Raw genomic sequence first — 26,960 nt, forward strand, 5'->3', positions numbered from 1 at the left:
TTTGTTTGAGTCTTTATTAATTTGTTTGTTTGTTTGTTTTAGTCTTTATTACTTTGTTTGTTTGTTTGTTTGAGTCCTTATTACTTTGTTTGTTTGTTTGAGTCTATTACTTTGTTTGTTTGAGTCTTTATTACTTTCAAATGTGCATAAACTAGAGTTCATCTCAATTTAAATACCGTATTTTCCGTCTTGGGCGCATTTGGGTGTTCCAACAGGACAATGACCCCCAAACACACCTCAAAAGTGGTAAAGGAATGGCTAAATCAGGCTAGAATGAAGGTTTTAGAACGGCCTTCACCAAAGTCCTGACTTAAAGGTGTGGACAATGCTGAAGAAACAAGTCCATGTCAGAAAAGCAACACATTTAGCTGAACTGCAGCAATTTAGTGGTCAAGTGGTCAAGCAGAAGCTTGTGGATGGCTACCAAAAGCGCCTTATTGCAGGTAAACTTGCCAAGGGACATGTAAGCAAATATTAACTGTGGAGGGAGGGTGTGATCAGCGCGCCTGCAGGAGCAAAGGTCACCGCCTCTGTCAATGGTGTTGAGGGCAAGACACAGCTGGCAGGTGATTAGATTTCACAGGTGGTACGTGGTAATCTAACGAGTAGGAAGCGACTTCCACATTAACATTGCTGTATGTATACTTTTGACCCTCACATTTTCAGTAGAGCCATAATAAATTCATAAAAGAAGCAAACTTCATGAATGTTTTTTTGTGAGCAACAAGTATGTGCTCCAATCACTACATCACAAAAAAAGAGAAATGATGTTTCTTCCATGAAGACAAGAATATAAGTTGATGACTTGCATTGATAGGAATCAGACAGTAGTGATGATAACGTCCACATTTTCAAATGGAGGAGACAAAAAGTCATCCTTTCCGTCCAATACCACATGGAAGTGCTTGTTTTTCTTTGTCCAGCTTCCATACTCCTTTTTATACGGAACTGTGCGGTCGGTCTCTAGAGTTTTGACGGCAGGTATGGCGCGAGAGTCTGTTGAAATAAAAAAAAAATTCTGGCCTTCCTGTCGGTCATTTTTTCTTAATAATGTTCTGACAGCAGCCAGCGTCATCTCACAAGACCCTCGGGTGCTGTGGATGTCAATCAAGTGACCAAAGTCTTCGTGAAGATTGATGATCGAAAGGATTCTTCATTCATCACTCCAAGCAACAAGTTTTACAATATAACTAAAACAATTCATACTTACTAAACTGTCCCATGTGTGATGTCTGTAGGAATGTTTTCATGCATATTTGTACGTGTTATCGTAATGTTATCAAGCTAGCATCATTAGCTAATATGCTAACACATTTACGAATTTCTGTGTTAGGGGCTGTCTTGGTTGACAAGACTCTGCAACATCGTGTGGACATCGGGGGCGGTACCTCTGGATTGGCAGACCGGGGTGGTGGTTCCTCTCTTTAAGAAGGGGAACCGGAGGGTGTGTTCTAACTATCGTGGGATCACACTCCTCAGCCTTCCCGGTAAGGTCTATTCAGGTGTACTGGAGAGGAGGCTACGCCGGATAGTCCAACCTCGGATTCAGGAGGAACAGTGTGGTTTTTGTCCTGGTCATGGAACTGTGGACCAGCTCTATACTCTCGGCAGGGTCCTTGAGGGTGCATGGGAGTTTGCCCAACCAGTCTACATGTGCTTTGTGGACTTGGAGAAGGCATTCGACCGTGTACCCCGGGAAGTCCTGTGGGGAGTGCTCAGAGAGTATGGGGTATCGGACTGTCTGATTGTGGCAGTCCGCTCCCTGTATGATCAGTGTCAGAGCTTGGTCCGCATTGCCGGCAGTAAGTCGGACACGTTTCCAGTGAGGGTTGGACTCCGCCAAGGCTGCCCTTTGTCACCCATTCTGTTCACAACCTTTATGGACAGAATTTCTAGGCACAGTCAAGGCGTTGAGGGGATCTGGTTTGGTGGCTGCAGGATTAGGTCTCTGCTTTTTGCAGATGATGTGGTCCTGATGGCTTCCTCCGGCCAAGATCTTCAGCTCTCACTGGACCGGTTCGCAGCCGAGTGTGAAGCGACTGGGATGAGAATCAGCACCTCCAAGTCCGAGTCCATGGTTCTCTCCCGGAAAAGGGTGGAGTGCCATCTCCGGGTTGGGGAGGAGATCTTGCCCCAAGTGGAGGAGTTCAAGTACCTTGGAGTCTTGTTCACGAGTGGGGGAAGAGTGGATCGTGAGATCGACAGGCGGATCGGTGCGGCGTCTTCAGTAATGCGGACGCTGTATCGATCCGTTGTGGTGAAGAAGGAGCTGAGCCGGAAGGCAAAGCTCTCAATTTACCGGTCGATCTACGTTCCCATCCTCACCTATGGTCATGAGCTTTGGGTCATGACCGAAAGGACAAGATCACGGGTACAAGCGGCCAAAATGAGTTTCCTCCGCCGAGTGGCGGGTCTCTCCCTTAGAGATAGGGTGAGAAGCTCTGTCATCCGGGGGGAGCTTAAAGTAAAGCCGCTGCTCCTCCACATGGAGAGGAGCCAGATGAGGTGGTTCGGGCATCTGGTCAGGATGCCACCCGAACGCCTCCCTAGGAAGGTGTTTAGGGCACGTCCGACCGGTAGGAGGCCACGGGGAAGACCCAGGACACGTTGGGAAGACTATCTCTCCCGGCTGGCCTGGGAACGCCTCGGGATCCCCCGGGAGGAGCTGGACGAAGTGGCTGGGGAGAGGGAAGTCTGGGCTTCCCTGCTTAAGCTGCTGCCCCCGCGACCCGACCTCGGATAAGCGGAAGAAGATGGATGGATGGATGGATGTGTTTGTGTTATTAACTTACAATGGCATTCTTTTTGTATTGTTTTAATTTCACAAGTTCCTCAGTAAATTCACCAAAACGTCACCGTGGAGTTATGGAGTCCGTTTAGCTGATTGGAGAGCTAGCTTGCGCAGCTAGTGGGTCCATGACGATGACTTCTGTTTTGTTTGATCAGCCGTTTTACTGCCTTGTTACAGACATTGTTTGGAAAGTGTTTAGTTTGAGTTTGAGTTTGAGTTTGAGTTTATTTTGAACATGCAAGTATACAACATGATACATCACAATCTCCAGTTTCTCTTTTCAACATGTTCGAAAAGGAGTAGGAAGAAGCAGAGCTTATTTAATCCTACCCCTTTTATTTTACATGACAGTTGCTAAAACTTTTGTTCACTTCCTGTTCTCAATTTATTCACAATATACTCCATAAGTAATCACAATAAAATAAGTAAATAAATGATAATTGGTGAAGTAAGTTACATTTCATATGTTGAGATAAGTAAGATTATTTTGTGAGTGAAAGAATGAAAGAATGGATGAGTTAAATACATTCAGAATGTTTATCATGGTTCTTCTTCTTTGTACTTTGTAAACACTTGAAGAGTTTCTTGAAATTTAGGTATGTAAATAAACATTTACCGAATATTTCTGTGTACATAACTAATTTTACAAAGCATTTATCTGCAGCTAATATATGGAAAACGTTTTTTTCTTCTAAAATTTACAGGGTGTGGTTTATATATCGCTGCAGTCAATAGGCCGGATAATAAGGTAAGTTAAATTAGTTTTTTTGCACAAAAATCAAATTTCTCTCCAATAAATTTGTTTTGGTACAAAACATGCATTAAAAATAAATTCAAGCTTAAATATAAAAAAAAAGTATAAAAAATAAATAATTTTACATAAATAAAAAAGTGTGAAAAACCCCCCAAAATGTTTTTTTTGGGGATGGGGGGTGTGTTCTCAGTATTTGGCCATTCAGTATACAAAAATGGGAGCCATTACCTCCCTGCTTGGCACTCAGCATGAAGGGTTGGAATTGGGGGTTAAATCACCAAAAATGATTCCCGGGGCGTGGCCGCTGCTGCTGCTCACTGCTGCCCTCACCTCCCAGGGGGTGAGGACTTATACTCCGGAGCGACGTATACTCCGAAAAATACGGTACATTTCATAAAACACCAACAGAGACACTGAAAAGGTGTGTTGTTGTTTCTGCCGTGGCGCCATCTTTTGGACGAGTTCGCTCACTGCAGGTGCTGCGGCTTCCTGTTTAGTGCCTTGAACCACAAATATCACCGACTATAGTATAGAATCTGCTCAAAAGAATTCTTCATTCATGCCTCCAAGCAACGTTTGTAAGTTTTACAATACAACTAAAACAATTCATACTAAAGTGTCCCATGTGTGATGTCTGTAGGAGTGTTTTCATGCATATTTGTATGTGTTATTGTAATGTAATCAATCTAACGTCGTAAGCATTAGCTAATATGCTAACACATTTACAAAAGTGTTAGTCGTATTAACTTACAACGGCATTCTTTTTGTATTGTTTCACTTTCGTAAATTCACCAAAACGTCACGGTGGAGTTATTGAGTCTGTTTAGCTGATTGGAGAGCTAACTTGCGCAGCTAATGGGTCCATGACCATGACTTATGTTTTGTTTGATCAGCCGTTTTACTGCCTTGTTACAGGCGATGTTTGGAAACAATTAAAGTATGTAAATAAACATTTACAAAATATTTCATACTGGTATACATCTGTGGCTTACAGTCCAGTGTGGCTAATATATGTACTGCATATATGTATATACAGGTAAAAGCCAGTAAATTAGAATATTTGGAAAAACTTGATTTATTTCAGTAATTGCATTCAAAAGGTGTAACTTGTACATTATATGTATTCATTGCACACAGACTGATGCATTCAAATGTTTATTTCATTTAATTTTGATGATTTGAAGTGGCAACAAATGAAAATCCAAAATTCCGTGTGTCACAAAATTAGAATATTACTTAAGGCTAATACAAAAAAGGGATTTTTAGAAATGTTGGCCAAGTGAAAAGTATGAAAATGAAAAATATGAGCATGTACAATACTCAATACTTGGTTGGAGCTCCTTTTGCCTCAATTACTGCGTTAATGCGGCGTGGCATGGAGTCGATGAGTTTCTGGCACTGCTCAGGTGTTATGAGAGCCCAGGTTGCTCTGATAGTGGCCTTCAACTCTTCTGCGTTTTTGGGTCTGGCATTCTGCATCTTCCTTTTCACAATACCCCACAGATTTTCTATGGGGCTAAGGTCAGGGGAGTTGGCGGGCCAATTTAGAACAGAAATACCATGGTCCGTAAACCAGGCACGGGTAGATTTTGTGCTGTGTGAAGGTGCCAAGTCCTGTTGGAACTTGAAATCTCCATCTCCATAGAGCAGGTCAGCAGCAGGAAGCATGAAGTGCTCTAAAACTTGCTGGTAGACGGCTGCGTTGACCCTGGATCTCAGGAAACAGAGTGGACCGACACCAGCAGATGACATGGCACCCCAAACCATCACTGATGGTGGAAACTTTACACTAGACTTCAGGCAACGTGGATCCTGTGCCTCTCCTGTCTTCCTCCAGACTCTGGGACCTCGATTTCCAAAGGAAATGCAACATTTGCATGGTTGGGTGATGGTTTGGGGTGCCATGTCATCTGCTGGTGTCGGTCCACTCTGTTTCCTGAGATCCAGGGTCAACGCAGCCGTCTACCAGCAAGTTTTAGAGCACTTCATGCTTCCTGCTGCTGACCTGCTCTATGGAGATGGAGATTTCAAGTTCCAACAGGACTTGGCGCCTGCACACAGCGCAAAATCTACCCGTGCCTGGTTTACGGACCATGGTATTTCTGTTCTAAATTGGCCCGCCAACTCCCCTGACCTTAGCCCCATAGAAAATCTGTGGGGTATTGTGAAAAGGAAGATGCAGAATGCCAGACCCAAAAACGCAGAAGAGTTGAAGGCCACTATCAGAGCAACCTGGGCTCTCATAACACCTGAGCAGTGCCAGAAACTCATCGACTCCATGCCACGCCGCATTAACGCAGTAATTGAGGCAAAAGGAGCTCCAACCAAGTATTGAGTATTGTACATGCTCATATTTTTCATTTTCATACTTTTCAGTTGGCCAACATTTCTAAAAATCCCTTTTTTGTATTAGCCTTAAGTAATATTCTAATTTTGTGACACCCGGAATTTTGGATTTTCATTTGTTGCCACTTCAAATCATCAAAATTAAATGAAATAAACATTTGAATGCATCAGTCTGTGTGCAATGAATAAATATAATGTACAAGTTACACCTTTTGAATGCAATTACTGAAATAAATCAAGTTTTTCAAAATATTCTAATTTACTGGCTTTTACCTGTAATTTGGGTTATTCATTATTGTGGAAAAATGTGCTAAAACTTTCATTTGACCAATTTATAGCCTTAAAGTCTTCATTTTAACGTAAAATGTTTGCCTTACCGTCCACTGAGTAGGAACCCGGCCACCACGGCCAGCAGGACCAGTGCCAATGTGATCGCCACGGCAACAATGGAGGCTTGGGCACGCTCGCTGGTGGCCGTTACTGCCGGAGGAGAGAGAGAGAAACAACACAGACTTGCAATATGTCGTGTGGTTCCACAGCGGTGTGGAGTCAAGTGCAGGTGTGTGGTTCTGCAGCGGTGTGGAGTCAAGTGCAGGTGTGTGGTTCTACAGCGGTGTGGAGTCAAGTGCAGGTGTGTGGTTCTACAGCGGTGTGGAGTCGAGTGCAGGTGTGTGGTTCTACAGCGGTGTGGAGTCAAGTGCAGGTGTGTGGTTCTACAGCGGTGTGGAGTCAAGTGCAGGTGTGTGGTTCTACAGCGGTGTGGAGTCAAGTGCAGGTGTGTGGTTCTACAGCCTGTGTGGAGTCAAGTGCAGGTGTGTGGTTCCACAGCGGCGTGGAGTCAAGTGCAGGTGTGTGGTTCTACAGCGGTGTGGAGTCAAGTGCAGGTGTGTGGTTCTACAGCTGTGTGGAGTCAAGTGCAGGTGTGTGGTTCTACAGCGGTGTGGAGTCAAGTGCAGGTGTGTGGTTCCACAGCGGTGTGGAGTCAAGTGCAGGTGTGTGGTTCTACAGCGGTGTGGAGTCAAGTGCAGGTGTGTGGTTCCACAACGGTGTGGAGTCAAGTGCAGGTGTGTGGTTCTACAGCGGTGTGGAGTCAAGTGCAGGTGTGTGGTTCTACAGCGGTGTGGAGTCAAGTGCAGGTGTGTGGTTCTACAGCGGTGTGGAGTCAAGTGCAGGTGTGTGGTTCTACAGCGGTGTGGAGTCAAGTGCAGGTGTGTGGTTCTACAGCGGTGTGGAGTCGAGTGCAGGTGTGTGGTTCTACAGCGGTGTGGAGTCAAGTGCAGGTGTGTGGTTCCACAGCGGTGTGGAGTCAAGTGCAGGTGTGTGGTTCTACAGCGGTGTGGAGTCAAGTGCAGGTGTGTGGTTCTACAGCGGTGTGGAGTCGAGTGCAGGTGTGTGGTTCTACAGCGGTGTGGAGTCAAGTGCAGGTGTGTGGTTCCACAGCGGTGTGGAGTCGAGTGCAGGTGTGTGGTTCTACAGCGGTGTGGAGTCGAGTGCAGGTGTGTGGTTCTACAGCGGTGTGGAGTCAAGTGCAGGTGTGTGGTTCCACAGCGGTGTGGAGTCGAGTGCAGGTGTGTGGTTCCACAGCGGTGTGGAGTCAAGTGCAGGTGTGTGGTTCTACAGCGGTGTGGAGTCAAGTGCAGGTGTGTGGTTCTAGAGCGGTGTGGAGTCAAGTGCAGGTGTGTGGTTCTACAGCGGTGTGGAGTCAAGTGCAGGTGTGTGGTTCCACAGCGGTGTGGAGTCAAGTGCAGGTGTGTGGTTCTACAGCGGTGTGGAGTCGAGTGCAGGTGTGTGGTTCCACAGCGGTGTGGAGTCAAGTGCAGGTGTGTGGTGTTTGGACTCACAGTACGGACTGGTCTGGAACTCAAAACGTCTGCTGAACGCACCGTAGCCTGCGGACGTCCTGGCTCGCACCTGCGTCACATCATCAATCAATCAATCAATCAATCAATCAATGTTTACTTATGTAGCCCTAAATCAGGAGTGTCTCAATGGGCTGCACAAGCCACAATGACATCAGATGATGCAGCTTTTAAACACAAACATATTCTTCTTCTGCTTGACATACTGAGATGGACAAGCTGAATCCACTCTTTCATACATTTTGCACATTGAAGATGCTGAAAGGTAGGTGGAATCATGCTAAGCTAACGAGCAAAACATCACAGCTTTGCTGTCTAGCTCAGTGTTTTTCAACCTTTTTTTGAGCCAAGGCACATTTTTTGCGTTGAAAAAATGCGGAGGCACACCACCTGCAGAAATCATTCAAAAACTAAACTCAGTTGACAGTAAAAAGTCGTTGTCGCAATTGTTGGATATGACTTTAAAGCAGTGGTTCTCAAACTTTTTTTGTCATCCCCCACTTTGGACAAGGGGGAGTTTTCAAGCCCCACCTGCCCCCATCGCCCCAACAGAGCGCTAATGCCAAGCTTTAACATTTTCAAATTTATTGAACATCAAGTTGTATACATTCAAACTCAATAACATAAAATAACATCAAGTTCAATAATAAATAAAATAACTGTGCAGTTGTGGTATAACTTGCATCAAGTTCAATAATAAATAAAATAACTTCTATCAAGTTCAATAATAAATAAAACAAAAGTGTTATAACTTGCATCAAGTTCAATAATAAATCAAAACAAGTGTTATAACTTGCATCAAGTTCAATAATAAATCAAAAAAAGTGTTATAACTTGCATCAAGTTCAATAATAAATCAAAAAAAGTGTTATAACTTGCATCACGTTCAATAATAAATAAAAAAAAGTGTTATAACTTGCATCAAGTTCAATAATAAATCAAATAACTTGCATCAAGTTCAATAATAAATCAAAAAAAGTGTTATAACTTGCATCACGTTCAATAATAAATCAAAAAAAGTGTTATAACTTGCATCAAGTTCAATAATAAATCAAATAACTTGCATCAAGTTCAATAATAAATCAAAAACAGTGTTATAACTTGCATCAAGTTCAATAATAAATCAAACAAAAGTGTTATAACTTGCATCAAGTTCAATAATAAATCAAACAAAAGTGTTATAACTTGCATCAAGTTCAATAATAAATAAAAAAAAAGTGTTATAACTTGCATCAAGTTCAATAATAAATCAAAAAAAGTGTTATAACTTGCATCAAGTTCAATAATAAATCAAATAACTTGTATCAAGTTCAATATAAATAAAATAAAAGTGCCACTTTGCAATCTTTGCAAAAAAAAAAAGGAGGAGCTATGCATTTGGCAAGACAGGGCAAGTGACAGCACTTTTCCCTGGGAGAGCCACCTTGCTTCACTGTGAAACAGCACGGCTGTATGATCAGCTCTCATTTCCTCACACAGTGCAGAGAACAGTCGTACTTTCAGTGGTCGTGTTTTGATCAAATTTCCCGCGCTCACAACATCTGTTAAAACCTCATTGAGTTCGGGGCTGAGCTGCCTTGACGCGAGTGCTTCCCGGTGAATGACACAGTGTGTGCCCGTCACATTTTTGTTTCTCTGCAGGCGCTGGCTCTGGCTCGACGACCTTTGAGGTGCGAGTCACAAATGTATATATTTGTGTAATTGTGATCCACACATTAGCCTGCTACCCATCCGCGCGAAAGTTTGTTCCGCTTAGCCCCGCCCCCATTAGTTACTGTTGCTATGTCTGTCAAACTTTCGCTCCTACCGAGAAATTTAAAGCCTACAATAAAAATAAGTACCGGTAATTTCCATTTATTTATATAGCGGATTTCACAGACAGAATCACAAAGTGATTTACAGTGTGTATAGAAAATGAAAGCATAGTAAAAAAAATGTATCTAAGAATATAATAATTAAAAAAAAAATGTTAAGTGAAATTTCCTCCCGTTCCTCGCGCCCCACCTGTCATGTCTCTATTCCCCACCAGTGGGGTGCGCCCCACACTTTGAGAAACGCTGCTTTAAAGCATAACCAAGCATGCATCACTATAGCTCTTGTCTCAAAGTAGGTGTACTGTCACCACCTGTCACATCACACCCTGACTTATTTGGACTTTTTTGCTGTTTTCCTGTGTGTAGTGTTTTACTTCTTGTATTGCGCTCCTATTTTGGTGGCTTTTTCTCTTTTTTTTGGTATTTTCCTGTTGCAGTTTCATGTCTTCCTTTGAGCGATATTTCCCGCATCTACTTTGTTTTAGCAATCAAGAATATTTCACTTGTTTTTATCTTTCTTGTTGATTGTCATGTCATGTTTGGATGTACATTGTCTTTGCTCCACAGTAAGTCTTTGCTGTCGTCCAGCATTCTGTTTTTGTTTACTTTGTAGCCAGTTCAGTTTTAGTTTGGTTCTGCATAGCCTTCACTAAGCTTCAATGCCTTTTCTTAGGGGCACTCATCTTTTGTTTATTTTTGGTTTAAGCATTAGACACCTTTTTACCTGCACACTGCCTCCCGCCGTTTCCCACATCTACAAAGCAATTAGCTACCTGCTGCCACCTACTGATATGGAAGAGTATTACACGGTTACTCTGCTGAGCTCTAGACAGCACAGACACTCAACAGCAACACATAATTTGCAGACTATAATTATACTTGTTGGTCACAAAAAACATTCATGAAGTTTGGTTCTTTTATGAATAGGGTTAGGGTTGAGGTTATATAGGACATACAGGTAAAAGCCAGTAAATTAGAATATTTTGAAAAACTTGATTTATTTCAGTAATTGCATTCAAAAGGTGTAACTTGCACATTATATTTATTCATTGCACACAGACTGATGCATTCAAATGTTTATTTCATTTAATTTTGATGATTTGAAGTGGCAACAAATGAAAATCCAAAATTCCGTGTGTCACAAAATTAGAATATTACTTAAGGCTAATACAAAAAAGGGATTTTTAGAAATGTTGGCCAACTGAAAAGTATGAAAATGAAAAATATGAGCATGTACAATACTCAATACTTGGTTGGAGCTCCTTTTGCCTCAATTACTGTGTTAATGCGGCGTGGCATGGAGTCGATGAGTTTCTGGCACTGCTCAGGTGTTATGAGAGCCCAGGTTGCTCTGATAGTGGCCTTCAACTCTTCTGCGTTTTTGGCTCTGGCATTCTGCATCTTCCTTTTCACAATACCCCACAGATTTTCTATGGGGCTAAGGTCAGGGGAGTTGGCGGGCCAATTTAGAACAGAAATACCATGGTCCGTAAATCAGGCACGGGTAGATTTTGCGCTGTGTGCAGGCGCCAAGTCCTGTTGGAACTTGAAATCTCCATCTCCATAGAGCAGGTCAGCAGCAGGAAGCATGAAGTGCTCTAAAACTTGCTGGTAGACGGCTGCGTTGACCCTGGATCTCAGGAAACAGAGTGGACCGACACCAGCAGATGACATGGCACCCCAAACCATCACCCAACCATGCAAATTTTGCATTTCCTTTGGAAATTGAGGTCCCAGAGTCTGGAGGAAGACAGGAGAGGCACAGGATCCACGTTGCCTGAAGTCTAGTGTAAAGTTTCCACCATCAGTGATGGTTTGGGGTGCCATGTCATCTGCTGGTGTCGGTCCACTCTGTTTCCTGAGATCCGGGGTCAACGCAGCCGTCTACCAGCAAGTTTTAGAGCACTTCATGCTTCCTGCTGCTGACCTGCTCTATGGAGATGGAGATTTCAAGTTCCAACAGGACTTGGCGCCTGCACACAGCGCAAAATCTACCCGTGCCTGGTTTACGGACCATGGTATTTCTGTTCTAAATTGGCCCGCCAACTCCCCTGACCTTAGCCCCATAGAAAATCTGTGGGGTATTGTGAAAAGGAAGATGCAGAATGCCAGACCCAAAAACGCAGAAGAGTTGAAGGCCACTATCAGAGCAACCTGGGCTCTCATAACAACTGAGCAGTGCCAGAAACTCATCGACTCCATGCCACGCCGCATTAACGCAGTAATTGAGGCAAAAGGAGCTCCAACCAAGTATTGAGTATTGTACATGCTCATATTTTTCATTTTCATACTTTTCAGTTGGCCAACATTTCTAAAAATCCCTTTTTTGTATTAGCCTTAAGTAATATTCTAATTTTGTGACACACGGAATTTTGGATTTTCATTTGTTGCCACTTCAAATCATCAAAATTAAATGAAATAAACATTTGAATGCATCAGTCTGTGTGCAATGAATAAATATAATGTACAAGTTACACCTTTTGAATGCAATTACTGAAATAAATCAAGTTTTTCAAAATATTCTAATTTACTGGCTTTTACCTGTATATTGTCTTGTGGATCATGAGCATGAATCAAAGTCTTATTTGAGTCTGAGTTGCACCTGAAAGACGTAGACCGAGGAGGGCTTCAGACCTTCCACCACCATCTCCGTCTCCCTGGACTTGATGACGGTGTAGCTGGAGTCCTGCTCCTGTGCCACACAAAGACAAGACGAGGCGGTGTTGTTATTTCCTGAGCAAGGATTTGAGTGCATCTCTTCTGCGGGTGTGAGGATCACTTTCCCAGATGTAACTTCATCAGCTTTAAACAAGGACTCCATTAGCCAGAAGCCATTAGCTAACCACTGACCACAAACCTCCTTCTCTCCGCTTCTACCTTTTATTGTGTGACCTTCCCAGAAAAGACTGCTTACAAGGAGGAAAGCGGGAGCAATGATGTCAGCCCAAGCATCAAATTGCTCCCTTTAAGGAAAGAGCTTTGTCAAAGTAAATGTTATCTTTTTACACTGCAAAAAGTGAAATGTAAGTAAGATGAAATATGTCAAATAAGGCTGATATTTGCTTATTTTCTGTCTGATAAGATCATTCTTCTCACTAAGCAGATTTGATGTTAGAGTGTTTTACTTGTTTTAAGTGTTCTAAATGATCTCAGTAAGATATTACAGCTTGTTGCTGAGACTTGATGAGCTATATTGAGTAAAACATGCTTGAAACTAGAATATCAAGTGTTGTGTCATCAACACTCACAAGTATAAAACTGCTAATCATTTCTTACTTCAAGCATTACAATAAAAAATCATGACTTTGACACAATTGTGTCTCATAATTAAAACAGATGACAGCCAAATGGACTTTGCTGTTTTATTTTCAATGAAACAATAGAAAATAGGTACTCATATAGTAGTACAGTTGGCACAGTACAGTAAACTGACAGTTCATATTTAAACATTTGACATTTCAAGCAATTTTGAACAGAAATAGTTCATGCACATTCAGATAAATTCTCAGGTTTCTTGCGGCAGTTGCAGCCTTTGTTGGTTTTGGAGTCGCTCTGTCCGGGGGCCGACGGCTCATTTGCAATTGTTTTGTTGTGGTTTGAGATAATTTGTCGTATATTGTTCATACAGCTGTAGCTCAATTTAATGTCATCTAGCAGAGCTGAATTTGACCAAGCAACCCCTCCCCGTACCAAAAAGCACTTGATGAAAGCGGATACAATTTCACCCTCACCTATGAACCCACGCCAGGAAACCAACCAAAAAAGAACAGAAAACGAAACAACATCATCTGGTACAACCCCCCATACAGCAAAAACGTCTCAACTAACATTGGCCACAAATTCCTCACTCTGATTGACAAACACTTCCTCAAAGGCAACACCCTAAGAAAAGTATTCAACAAGAACAACATTAAATTGAGCTACAGCTGTATGAACAATATACGACGAATCATCTCAAACCACAACAAAACAATTGCAAATGAGCCGTCGGCCCCCGGACAGAGCGACTCCAAAACCAACAAAGGTTGCAACTGCCGCAAGAAACCTGATTGCCCTCTCAACGGGGGGTGCTTACAAACATCAGTTGTTTACCAATCTAAGGTAACAGGCAAGGACATTAACACATCCGACACATATGTAGGATTAACCGAGGGAGAGTTTAAAACCAGATGGAACAATCACAAGGCTTCTTTCAGGAACCAAAACCTGCGGAATACCACAGAACTCAGCAAACACATTTGGGACCTCAAAGACAATAATGTTGAATATTCAATAACATGGCAAATTCTTGCATCCAGCACACCTTACAATAGTGGTAATAAAAGATGCAACCTATGCTTGAAAGAGAAACTGTTTATTATTTACCGTCCAGACCTGTCATCCCTCAACAAGCGCAGCGAAATTGTATCAGCATGCCGCCACAGACGGAAACACCTCCTAGGTAACACATGAGCCAATCACCACGCCCCTAGGCCAGCCTGTACCCACCCACTCTGTGCCCTATATAAACCATGGTATGCGAATGCTCCCATTAAAATCTCCTGATGATTGAGGGTACCCCCCCTCATGAAACAGGCCTGGAGAGATGAAATAGTCTTGTGATTTTTTTCCCACACATACATATATATATATATATATATATATATATATATATATAAAATCCTCGCGCACTAATTGACTGAAAGAGCACGCACTTGGCGCGATGATGTCATGTTATCCATGGAAAAATGCATTTTTAGACAATATGATATGCCTGAGTGGCTAGGAGACCCTGAGAGTAACAAGCGGTTGCCTTGTTGCCTTCCATTAAGAACAATAAGCTAGTTTTTACTATAAGTTTGCTGGTTTCCAATCAACCTATCCCCAGGTGCATGTCTTTGGAGGTGGGAGGGGCCTATCCCCAGGAGCATGTCTTTGGAGGTAGGATTATGTTAAATTATTATGATAAATGTTAATTTCTCCATTTTACTTGTCATTGATAAGATGTTTACATTGTTGTTTTGCATTTAAACTATAATGATTCCCTATTAAACATGTGTTGTGTTCATACTATTGGGTGTCTGCAATGGACTAATTGGACTGACTTTATTATTTCTTATGGGAAAACATTTTAGTTTTCTCACAATTTTGTTTTTTGTCGGGATCTTTTGGGAGAAATGATGAACAAAAAAACCCGAGGTTCCACTGCATGATCATGTGATGGCTTTCAAGCCGGATACAAGCCGATAGAAAAGTAGAACAATACAAAATGTGTACTGTACCTTCTCAAAAGACTTAATCTCATATTCCAGGATGATGCCGTTGGGTCGGTCCGGTTCGGCCCAGGAGAGTGTGATGCTGCTCTTCCCCGCATGACCTTTCCTCACCACACTCACTGGGGAAGGTGCTGCACACACACACACACACACACACACACACACACACACACACACACAAACACACACACACACGATTAAAAGGCAGCAACAACAAGAAAATGAAGAGAGTTGTTGAAGGTGACAGTTGGTATAGGAACTAAAACTGTACCAAATGCCAGTGCCTGAGAATCAATATCGGTGACTTGATTGTTTACCAACAACATCTCATTAGCTACGTGCACATGGACATATTTAATCGGGTTAAAAGACTATCCATCCATCCATCCATCTTCTTCCGCTTATCCGAGGTCGGGTCGCGGGGGCAGCAGCCTAAGCAGGGAAGCCCAGACTTCCCTCTCCCCAGCCACTTCGTCCAGCTCTTCCTGTGGGATCCCGAGGCGTTCCCAGGCCAGCCGGGAGACATAGTCTTCCCAACGTGTCCTGGGTCTTCCCCGCGGCCTCCTACCGGTCGGACGTGCCCTAAACACCTCCCTAGGGAGGCGTTCGGGTGGCATCCTGACCAGATGCCCGAACCACCTCATCTGGCTCCTCTCCATGTGGAGGAGCAGCGGCTTTACTTAGAAGCTCCCCCCGGATGGCAGAGCTTCTCACCCTATCTCTAAGGGAGAGCCCCGCCACCCGGCGGAGGAAACTCATTTCGGCCGCTTGTACCCGTGATCTTGTCCTTTCGGTCATAACCCAAAGCTCATGACCATAGGTGAGGATGGGAACGTAGATCGACCGGTAAATTGAGAGCTTTGCCTTCCGGCTCAGCTCCTTCTTCACCACAACGGATCGATACAGCGTCCGCATTACTGAAGACGCCGCACCGATCCGCCTGTCGATCTCACGATCCACTCTTCCCTCACTCGTGAACAAGACTCCAATGTACTTGAACTCCTCCACTTGGGGCAAGATCTCCTCCCCAACCCGGAGATGGCACTCCACCCTTTTCCGGGAGAGAACCATGGACTCAAACTTGGAGGTGCTGATTCTCATCCCAGTCGCTTCACACTCGGCTGCGAACCGATCCAGTGAGAGCTGAAGATCCTGGCCAGATGAAGCCATCAGGACCACATCATCTGCAAAAAGCAGAGACCTAATCCTGCAGCCACCAATCCAGATCCCCTCAACGCCTTGACTGCGCCTAGAAATTCTGTCCATAAAAGTTATGAACAGAATCGGTGACAAAGGGCAGCCTTGGCGGAGTCCAACCCTCACTGGAAACGTGTCCGACTTACTGCCGGCAATGCGGACCAAGCTCTGACACTGATCATACAGGGAGCGGACTGCCACAATCAGACAGTCTGATACCCCATACTCTCTGAGCACTCCCCACAGGACTTCCCGAGGGACACGGTCGAATGCCTTCTCCAAGTCCACAAAACACATGTAGACTGGTTGGGCAAACTCCCATGCACCCTCAAGGACCCTGCCGAGAGTATAGAGCTGGTCCACAGTTCCACGACCAGGACGAAAACCACTCTGTTCCTCCTGAATCCGAGGTTCGACTATCCGGCGTAGCCTCCTCTCCAGTACACCTGAATAGACCTTACCGGGAAGGTAAAAAGACTAACCGGAATAAAAATGCTTCGTGTGAAGACGCCATTGGGAATATTCCGACCCGATTACACACGTTCAGATCAGAATTCCATTCCGATGGAGACGGGCGCTTTATGTCGGTAGTCACTGGGATTGGAGCGCATGAAAACAATTTTTCATCAATTTAGGTTCAAATGTGTCCTTTCCAGAGGTGGGTAGTAACGCGCTACATTTACTCCGTTACATCTACTTGAGTAACTTTTGGGATAAATTGTACTTCTAAGAGTAGTTTTAATGCAACATACTTTTACTTTTACTTGAGTATATTTATAGAGAAGAAACGCTACTTTTACTCCGCTACTTTTATCTACATTCAGTTCGCTACTCGCTACTCATTTTTATCGATCTGTTAATGCACGCTTTGTTTGTTTTGGTCTGTCAGACAGACCTTCATAGTGCCTGCGTTTCAACAAATACAGTCACTGGTGACGTTCACTCCGTTCCACCAATCAGATGCAGTCACTGGTGACGTTGGACCAATCAAACAGAGCCAGGCGGTCACATGACCTGACTTAAACAAGTTGAAAAACTTATTGGGGTGTTACCATTTAGTGGTCAATTGTACGGAATATGTACTGTACTGTGCAATCTACTAATAAAAGTTCCAATCAATCAATCAAAAATGTGAAGGAAAAAAGACCCTTTTTTATTTCAACCGTACTTCCCGTCAAAAGCCTAAAGACTGACTGCCCAGTTCCTGTCTTCATAATAAAAGTGCCGCTCCATCGCGCCTGCGCTTTCAAAATAAGAGTCTCCGAAAGCCAGCGCAAACAAGCTAGCAAGCTACGGAGTTTGCCGCCAAAGTGTATAAAAACGAATATGGAAGCTGGGACAAATAAGATGCCAAAAACCAACCACTTTCAAGTGGTATTGGACAGAAAGGAATACTTTTTTTCTCTTCCATTCGAAAATGTGGACGTTATTGTCTGATTCCAATCAATGCAAGTCATCAGAATCAGGTAATACACCAACTTATATTCTTGTCTTCATGAAAGAAAGGAATCTATATGTGTTAAACATGCATGTATATTCATTAAAACACCTTTAACATGGAAACAAAAACGGCAAAATAAATAAATATAAATTATATACTGTATATATCAATGTATGTATATATATATATATATGATATGTGTGTGTATGTTACTCATGAGTTACTCAGTACTTGAGTAGTTTTTTCACAACATACTTTTTACTTTTACTCAAGTAAATATTTGGGTGACTACTCCTTACTTTTACTTGAGTATTGAGTATATAATTGAGTCTTTATATCAATTTTCCACCATTCTTCCTAAAGCGCATTGGTGAGGTCACACACTGATGTTGGTGGAGAAGGCCTGGCTCTCAGTCTCCGTTCTAATTCATCCCAAATGTGTTCTTTCGGGTTCAGGTCAGGACTCTGCGCAGGCCAGTCAAGTTCATCCACACCAGACTCTGTCTTCCATGTCTTTATGGACCTTGCTTTGTGCAGTGGTGCACAGTCATGTTGGAAGAGGAAGGAGCCCACTCCAAACTGTTCCCACAAGGTTGGGAGCATGGAATTGTCCAAAATGTTTTGGTATCCTGGAGCATTCAAAGTTCCTTTCAATGGAACTAAGGGCTAAGCTAACTCCTGAAAAACAACCCCACACCATAATTCCTCCTCCACCAAATGTCACACTAGGCAGTCATCCCATCCTGCCTGAAGTCATCTACAATAATCCCGGTGCCGAAGAAGTCTCCCATCACCAGCCTGAATGATTACCGACCAGTGGCCCTCACTCCGGTAATCATGAAGTGCTTCGAGCGACTTGTTCTCCAGCACATCAAGGACCATATCCCTCCAGACTTCGACCCCCACCAGTTCGCATACCGGGCGAACAGGTCCACAGAGGACGCCATCGCTGTTGCTCTCCACTCTGCTCTGAACCACCTGGAGCAGCAGCAGAGCTACGTCCGGATGCTCTCTGTGGACTATAGCTCTGCCTTCAATACAATAATCCCGGACAGACTCTGCAATAAACTGGACACTCTTGGCCTCCCCCCTCTCACAAACGCCTGGATAAGGGACTTCCTAACGGACCGACCCCAGAATGTGAGACTTGGCCCGCACCTCTCATCCTCCCGCACGCTGAGCATCGGCTCCCCACAGGGCTGTGTGCTGAGCCCCCTCCTCTACTGCCTTTACACCCATGACTGCAGTCCGGCCCACAGTGACAACCTTACCGTCAAGTTCGCCGACGATACCACAGTGGTCGGGCTCATCTCCAGGGGTGACGAGGCTGCCTACAGAGAGGAGGTCCTGAAGCTGACGGCCTGGTCTTCGGAGAACAACCTCGCTCTCAACACCAGCAAGACCAGAGAGATCATCGTCGACTTCAGGAGGAGCAGCACCGACCCTGCCCCCCTCTACATCAACGGCGAGCGTGTAGAGAGGGTCCACACCTTCAGGTACCTTGGAGTCCACATCTCTAATGACTTCTCCTGGACAGTCAACACCACATCAATCATCAAGAAGGCTCAGCAGCGGCTACACTTCCTTAGAGTCCTCGGGAAGTACAACCTGAAGCCTGACCTGCTGCTGACCTTCTACCGCTCGTCCATCGAGAGCCTGCTGACCTACTGTATTACGGTATGGTACGGCAGCTGCACTGCAGCAGACAGGGAGAGGCTGCAAAGAGTGGTCAAGACGGCTCAGAAGATCATCGGCCGCCCTCTCCCCTCTCTGACGGACATCTACACCTCCCGCTGCCTCAACAGAGCCAGTGCCATCATCAAGGACAGCACCCACCCTGGCTCTGACCTGTTCCACCTGCTGCCCTCTGGGAAGCGCTACAGGTGCATTAAAACCAAAACAAACAGGCTAAAGAACAGCTTCTTCCCCAGGGCCATAACCATCCTGAACGGACTGCCCCATTGTCCCTCATAACTGCCTTCTCTTCGGTGCAATAACCCATTCCACCAACCACCCTGTTTTTGTTTTGTTTTTTCATGTATATATTCATTTCACACCATATTCATTGCACTTCTACATTTTTTATATTTCTATATATTTGCACATTGTTTTTCTAGCATGTACACATCGCACTGTATGGAATGGCCTCAATCTCGTTACCTTGCGTAATGACAATAAAGCTGATTCTGATTCTGAATGCAGTCCTAAATGTAGCGTTCTCCTGGCAACCTCCAAACCCAGACTGGTCCATCAGATTGCCAGATGGATAAGTGTGATTCATCCCTCCAGGTGGCATCCTATGACAGTTCCACGCTGGAAATCACTGAAAGCAGCCCATTATTTCACAAATGTTTGTAGAAACAGTCTCCATGCCTATAGTGCTTGATTTGATACACCTGTGATTAGTGATTAGGACACCTGATTCTTATCATTTGGATGGCTGACCAAATACTTTTGGCAATATAGTCCCTTTTTTGATGTCAGCTACACTTTGGTGGTGGAGGACTACATTGAATCATCTCTGAATGAAGCCAGTGTCTTGTTCATCATGTACACAAGTAGAGTTATGTACTCTTCACTTTGGTGCTTTAAAAGCAAAAACCAAAGTATGGAGTGTCACATGACCATGCAACAATAAAAGAAGGGATCCAGTTGTCGTCTTAACGAGCTGTTGTATTCACGACGTGACAGCTGCTCCGAGTGCTAACTGCTAGCCTCAGACACGTACATAGAATGCCGTAACGTAAAGATCTGCTGCAGCCCGTACATAATCACAACATAAAAAGCACAGAACTGCTCCATTTCAAAAAGAGAGGTAAAACAAAAGTAGTGAACAGGAGGGAAAACAATCATAAATAAATACTGTGACAAGCAGAAATGCACAAAGCCGTGTTTGTTTACAGTGGAAGTAAGCGCTTCAGATTCAGCTTCAGCACCTGCAAACTCGTCCAAAAGATGGCGCCATAGCACAGACAATAACACACCCGTTTATGTTATGTGTTGCGCATGTCAAAGTAAAGTATTCCGATTTAAGTATGAAAATTCATGTCATAATCAGATCATTTTGAAGGTAACATTCTAATCGGAATGATGATCAGTTTAAATACATTTGTGGCGAATGTAGCATTTGAAAATGAGTTGATTATGATAACTGTGATATCCAGTTGAAGGTTTATTTAATTGTTTCATTAACTTTCTGACTCTCATTTACAAGTATTATTTAGTATACTTTGCCTCAAGTTGCAATTACAAAATTTGAGACAACAGTAGTGTATAGGCTACAAATGTGTTGCCTCGCTAGGAAGTTGTCTTTGCCATTACGTCGAAGGTGAAACCTACAGAGTGTTCGTACTGTAAGTATTGCACTTACCGTATTTTCCGCACTATTAGCCGCACCTAAAAACCACAAATTTACTCAAAAGCTGACAGTGCGGCTTATAACCCGGTGCGCTTTATATATGGATTAATATTAAGATTCATTTTCATAAAGTTTAGGTCTCGCAACTACGGTAAACAGCCGCCATCTTTTTTCCCCATAGAAGAGGAAGTGCTTCTTCTTCTACGGTAAGCAACCGCCAAGGTAAGCACCCGCCCCCATAGAAGAAGAAGCGCGCGGGTATTACGTTTCATTTCCTTTGTGTGTTTACATCTGTAAAGACCACAAAATGGCTCCTACTAAGCGACACACTGTGGTTCTAGCTTGCCATGCTAATGGCCAGAAACTTCCACCCATGGTGATATTCAAAAGGAAGACCTTGCCAAAAGAGAACTTTCCAGCCGGCGTCATCATAAAAGCTAACTCGAAGGGATGGATGGATGAAGAAAAGATGAGCGAGTGGTTAAGGGAAGTTTACGCGAAGAGGCCGGGTGGCTTTTTTCACGCAGCTCCGTCCATGTTGATATACGACTCCATGCGCGCCCACATCACAGATGGTGTCAAAAAACAAGTGAAGCACACAAATACAACACTCGCCGTCATTCCGGGTGGATTAACCAAAGAACTCCAACCGCTCGATATTGGTGTCAACAAGGCATTTAAAGCACGACTGCGAACGGCGTGGGAACAATGGATGACCGAAGGCGAACACACCTTCACTAAGACAGGGAGACAGCGCCGGACGACATACGCCAACATCTGCCAGTGGATCGTAAATGCCTGGGCGGATATTTCGGTCTCAACTGTGGTCCGAGCTTTCCGGAAGGCAGGATTCACGGAACTGCTGGAAAAACAACAGCGACACTGACTCTGATGACTTCGACGAGACGGAGCCGGCCATTTTGGATCCCGTATTCGCCCAACTTTTTAATTCGGACACCGTAGGAGAAGAATTCGAGGGATTTATGAATGAAGAATAACTTCAGAAAGTGAGTGTTATGTTTATTTTGTGTGTTGTGACATTAACGTTCGAGCAACATTAAGTTATTGCTATTGCTATTGCACTATTTTGAATTTTACTATGTTTGTGATTGCACATTTGCGTACATTTTGGGAGTGAACAGAGTTGTTAGAACGCTGGTTTTTAATATATTATTAAAGTTTGACTGACCTATCTGACTGTTTTTTTGACATTCCCTTTAGCGCAGTTAGATGCGGCTTATAACACGGGGCGGCTTATAGGTGGACAAAGTTTTGAAATATGCCGTTCATTGAAGGCGCGGCTTATAACCCAGGGCGCCTTATGGTGCGGAAAATACGGTATTACACGGCAGCTGTTTGATTGTAATATGCATCCGACTTGCAGTTTTCATTACCAAATTTGGAGGTGTTGAAATTGCCATGCAAAATCGCTAATGCTAACCAGTTAGCGTGTGTATCTCAAATCAGTGTAAATTACCATCAAGCTAGCACCTTTTGGAAAAGTGGAGCCTTGCTTTGCGTTCGAGCGTTTTCTATCAAGAAGGAGACTCGCTTTGTTGGCATGGGGAATTGCAACATAACCTGGAGGCCGCTTTAGTGCTTGTTTGCCCGCCGAGTGTTTGAGCCGGCTGGTCACGAGGTATCGAAATATAGCACCTTTTGATTTTAGGTGAATAAATTCTGTTAGACTTGCTGTTTACTTAAAACTGCTGACAACGTTGCTTTACCTCAACCACTGAACGCCTTCATCTGAACTACTGAACTATTTCTAAACGTGACAATATTTCATCAATCTTGTGTCCATCGCTTGGTATTTCCAGCTTGATTGTTTTCATCCCGCTGAGCTGCTCCATCCAATGAGATGTTTTCTAGGCCAAAGCAGCTTCAGCTTCATGTTTGGCAGCGCAGCCTAATTACAGCATCTTCAGCTATTCACTCAATGTTGGCAGGAGAGACCGCAAGTTGAGCAGGACTCTGTCAAGCTGCTGGCGCTGCTATTGTTTGGAAGCACCACAGAGAGAAAAAATAGGACTAATCGGCCAAGAAACATCTAAAGAGCTCAACGCAGAAGATAAATATACACAGCACCTGCTTCCTAAAAGTACATCTTTTTGCAACATAACTCAAAAAGTTCTGAGCAAATTTTATAGAAATTTTCAGGAAATATCGGAAATGGACTCTGCGACATCGCGTGGACATCGGGGGGCGGTACCTCTGGATTGGCAGACCGGGGTGGTGGTTCCTCTCTTTAAGAAGGGGAACCGGAGGGTGTGTTCTAACTATCGTGGGATCACACTCCTCAGCCTTCCCGGTAAGGTCTATTCAGGTGTACTGGAGAGGAGGCTACGCCGGATAGTCCAACCTCGGATTCAGGAGGAACAGTGTGGTTTTCGTCCTGGTCGTGGAACTGTGGACCAGCTCTATACTCTCGGCAGGGTCCTTGAGGGTGCATGGGAGTTTGCCCAACCAGTCTACATGTGTTTTGTGGACTTGGAGAAGGCATTCGACCGTGTCCCTCGGGAAGTCCTGTGGGGAGTGCTCAGAGAGTACGGGGTATCGGACTGTCTGATTGTGGCAGTCCGCTCCCTGTATGATCAGTGTCAGAGCTTGGTCCACATTGCCGGCAGTAAGTCGGACACGTTTCCAGTGAGGGTTGGACTCCGCCAAGGCTGCCCTTTGTCACCCATTCTGTTCATAACTTTTATGGACAGAATTTCTAGGCGCAGTCAAGGCGTTGAGGGGATCTGGTTTGGTGGCTGCAGGATTAGGTCTCTGCTTTTTGCAGATGATGTGGTCCTGATGGCTTCATCCGGCCAGGATCTTCAGCTCTCACTGGATCGGTTCGCAGCTGAGTGTGAAGCGACTGGGATGAGAATCAGCACCTCCAAGTCCGAGTCCATGGTTCTCGCCCGGAAAAGGGTGGAGTGCCATCTCCGGGTTGGGGAGGAGATCTTGCCCCAAGTGGAGGAGTTCAAGTACCTCGGAGTCTTGTTCACGAGTGGGGGAAGAGTGGGCCGTGAGATCGACAGGCGGATCGGTGCGGCGTCTTCAGTAATGCGGACGCTGTATCGATCCGTTGTGGTGAAGAAGGAGCTGAGCCGGAAGGCAAAGCTCTCAATTTACCGGTCGATCTACGTTCCCATCCTCACCTATGGTCATGAGCTTTGGGTTATGACCGAAAGGACAAGATCACGGGTACAAGCGGCCGAAATGAGTTTCCTCCGCCAGGTGGCGGGGCTCTCCCTTAGAGATAGGGTGAGAAGCTCTGTCATCCGGGAGGAGCTCAAAGTAAAGCCGCTGCTCCTCCACATGGAGAGGAGCCAGATGAGGTGGTTCGGGCATCTGGTCAGGATGCCACCCGAACGCCTCCCTAGGGAGGTGTTTAGGGCACGTCCCACCAGTAGGAGGCCGCGGGGAAGACCCAGGACACGTTGGGAAGACTATGTCTCCCGGCTGGCCTGGGAACGCCTCGGGGTCCCACAGGAAGAGCTGGACGAAGTGGCTGGGGAGAGGGAAGTCTGGGCTTCCCTGCTTAAGCTGCTGCCCCCGCGACCCGACCTCGGATAAGCGGAAGAAGATGGATGGATGGATGGATGGATCGGAAATGGAATAAAAAAGAGGTGCTTAGATTTTGGGGGTGATCCGGATCACCAGCTGGATTCAGGATCATTTAAATTATTATTCACTATTGGCACTCTCCAAGGGTGGTTCCCGTTTCTCTCTGGGATGGGTGGAATAGTCACAGTCTCCTTCACATGGAAAAAAAAAATGTTTCTGGAACCTCGAGAACACGACTAGATCTTTGGACTCATCCCCCCACAGACTAAGAGGACACTTCATGGTTCATGGAGGACAACGGAGCTACGAATGGGTACCGAATTTGGTACTTTTAGAGGCACTGACCAAACTCCGTCGCTAGTGACGTCATGTCCTGTTGCACACACCGGCTCAAACACTCGGCAAGGAAACAAGCACTCAAAACAGCGGACTTAGCCAAACTGCCTCAAGGTCATGTTGCAATTTTCCATGACAACAAAGTGTCATGACTTGGTCCTGGGTGTTAGCTTTTCCGGGATGCAACGGAAAGTTGGCTCGGGCGAGCACTATAACACTATAACTACAAAAACAAGGAAGTAAACAAGGAAGTAAACAAAAGGCGCGCACAGTGGCGGAGAATAAACTATGAAACCAAAAGACTATAGCAAAAAAGTACAAACGAAAAGCACGCACAATGGCGGAGAACAAACTATGAAACCAAAAAGACTATAAACATGGAACAAAAACTTACTTGGCTTGGACAAAAATAGTTGCATGAAGAATGGACATGGAAGGAATGGACAGAGCATAAATGTGGGGATGTCGTCAGGACGAACAACAGAAAATGAAAAGCTTAAATAACACAGACATGATTAACGAAAACAGGTGCGTGACTCAAAACGTGAAACAGGTGCGTGACGTGACAGGTGAAAAAACTAATGGTTGCTGTGGTGACAAACAAGAGTGCACAATGAGTCCAAACGTGGAACAGGTGAAACTAATGGGGTAATCATGGAAACAAGACAAGGGAGTGAAAAGACAGAAACTAAAGAGTCCTATAACTAAACAAAACATGACTTAAAACAAAACATGATTACACAGACATGACACAAAGCAAGTACGCCTGATAGAAAACACTCCAACATGAATTAAGGCTCCACTTTTCCAACGTATGTTAGCTTGAAACTAATTTACATTGGCTTTCCCATAGACGTGCTAACAATCAGCATTAGCGATTTTACATGGCAACTTCAACATCTCCAAATTTGGTCATGAAAACTACAACTAAGAAGCATGTTGCAATCAAACAGCTGGTGTGTAATAAATACATTACTTACAGTACACACACGTTGCATGGCTCAACATAAAACTAATTCCTACAGTAGCTTGGTAACATGCTGTAGTCAATACACTACTGCCATCTAATGTCTTGGAAGTGCACCTGCATGCAAAGTCTACTATATAATATTTGCTAATCAGACTTAGAAATGCACAAAGAAAACAAGATAAAACAACTAGGCAGTACAGTTATTAAAATCAGCTTTATTTTTATTGTTACACCTAAAAATGTGATTTTATTATTAAACAATAAGCATTTATTAACACATGGAACATTGGTAAAATTGGTACTGTTATCGATTCCCCAGGTATCAGTTGAAATGTGAACAGTACCATCCGGTAATGGGGCATCCCATTGTTTGATTCTGTGATTTAAATGGCAAAAACTGAAACTATTAAAAAATATACATAATAAATAAGAAGTGTAATCATGGATTGGTATTTCTCAAGTTGAAGGTCACAGAAAGGGAATAAAAACACAATAAATCTGTAACTGCTTAGATTTTAGTTCAAACAGCTTACATTTAAAAATAAAACATACCACAACATTATGAATACAAGTATTGCTAAATGTGTAATAATAAATAAGTGGAAGATGACTAACATGGTGCATAAGATCATAGCAGTTTTGAGTTTAGGGTCAACATAAAAACAAAACATTAACTTCTAATTAAATTAATTATTTTAGTAAAACAAAGTATTTGTGTTGCAGTTGGATAGCTACTTTTCGCTTAGTGGGAAACAGCGCAAACAAAGTGTAACGCAAATCCGATAATAAGTATCAATCAGTCAGTCTGCTCACTAAGCCCTAATCACCAAGACAAGGACTCTGGATGTAACAACAACTCATGATAGAGAAAACCTTGCATGCTCACACTGTGGAAATATCTTGAAACGTTCGTTGGAAAGTTTTGATAAGGAATTTTGCAAATATTAAAAGTTAACAGATACTTTGGAGTAACTCAGTAATACATTCATTAATTGTTAATTAACTGAATTTACATAACATTGTTTTACACCATTATTTTGGTAAAGTTTCAGGTTACAGGCTAATCCATACTTGCCAACCTTGAGACCTCCGATTTCAGGAGGTGGGGGTGGGGGGCGTAGTCGGGGTGGGGTGGGGGGCGTGGTTAAGATATATATATATAAGAAATACTTGACTTTCACTGAATTCTAGCTATATATATATATATATATATATATATATATATATATATTTTATTACATATATATATATATATATATATATATATATATATAAATAAAT

The 26,960-nt window shown here is 43.8% G+C and overlaps 1 protein-coding gene across 1 annotated transcript in view; it reads right to left on the reverse strand.

The window, feature by feature from the left end:
• The window catches only part of LOC133619703 (ephrin type-A receptor 5), a 222,676-nt gene that overhangs the window by 74,132 nt on the left and 121,584 nt on the right, over nt 1–26,960 (reverse strand). The window contains exons 6-9 of the mRNA XM_061980927.2: nt 14,826–14,950; nt 12,167–12,256; nt 7,733–7,802; nt 6,269–6,371 (exon numbers count right to left, since the gene is read on the reverse strand). Coding sequence (XP_061836911.1) covers nt 6,269–6,371; nt 7,733–7,802; nt 12,167–12,256; nt 14,826–14,950 — 388 coding nt within the window. The remainder of the gene's footprint in view (nt 1–6,268; nt 6,372–7,732; nt 7,803–12,166; nt 12,257–14,825; nt 14,951–26,960) is intronic.

The sequence above is a fragment of the Nerophis lumbriciformis genome, linkage group LG20 (assembly GCF_033978685.3).
Source record: "Nerophis lumbriciformis linkage group LG20, RoL_Nlum_v2.1, whole genome shotgun sequence".
Classification (NCBI taxonomy): Eukaryota; Metazoa; Chordata; class Actinopteri; order Syngnathiformes; family Syngnathidae; genus Nerophis; species Nerophis lumbriciformis.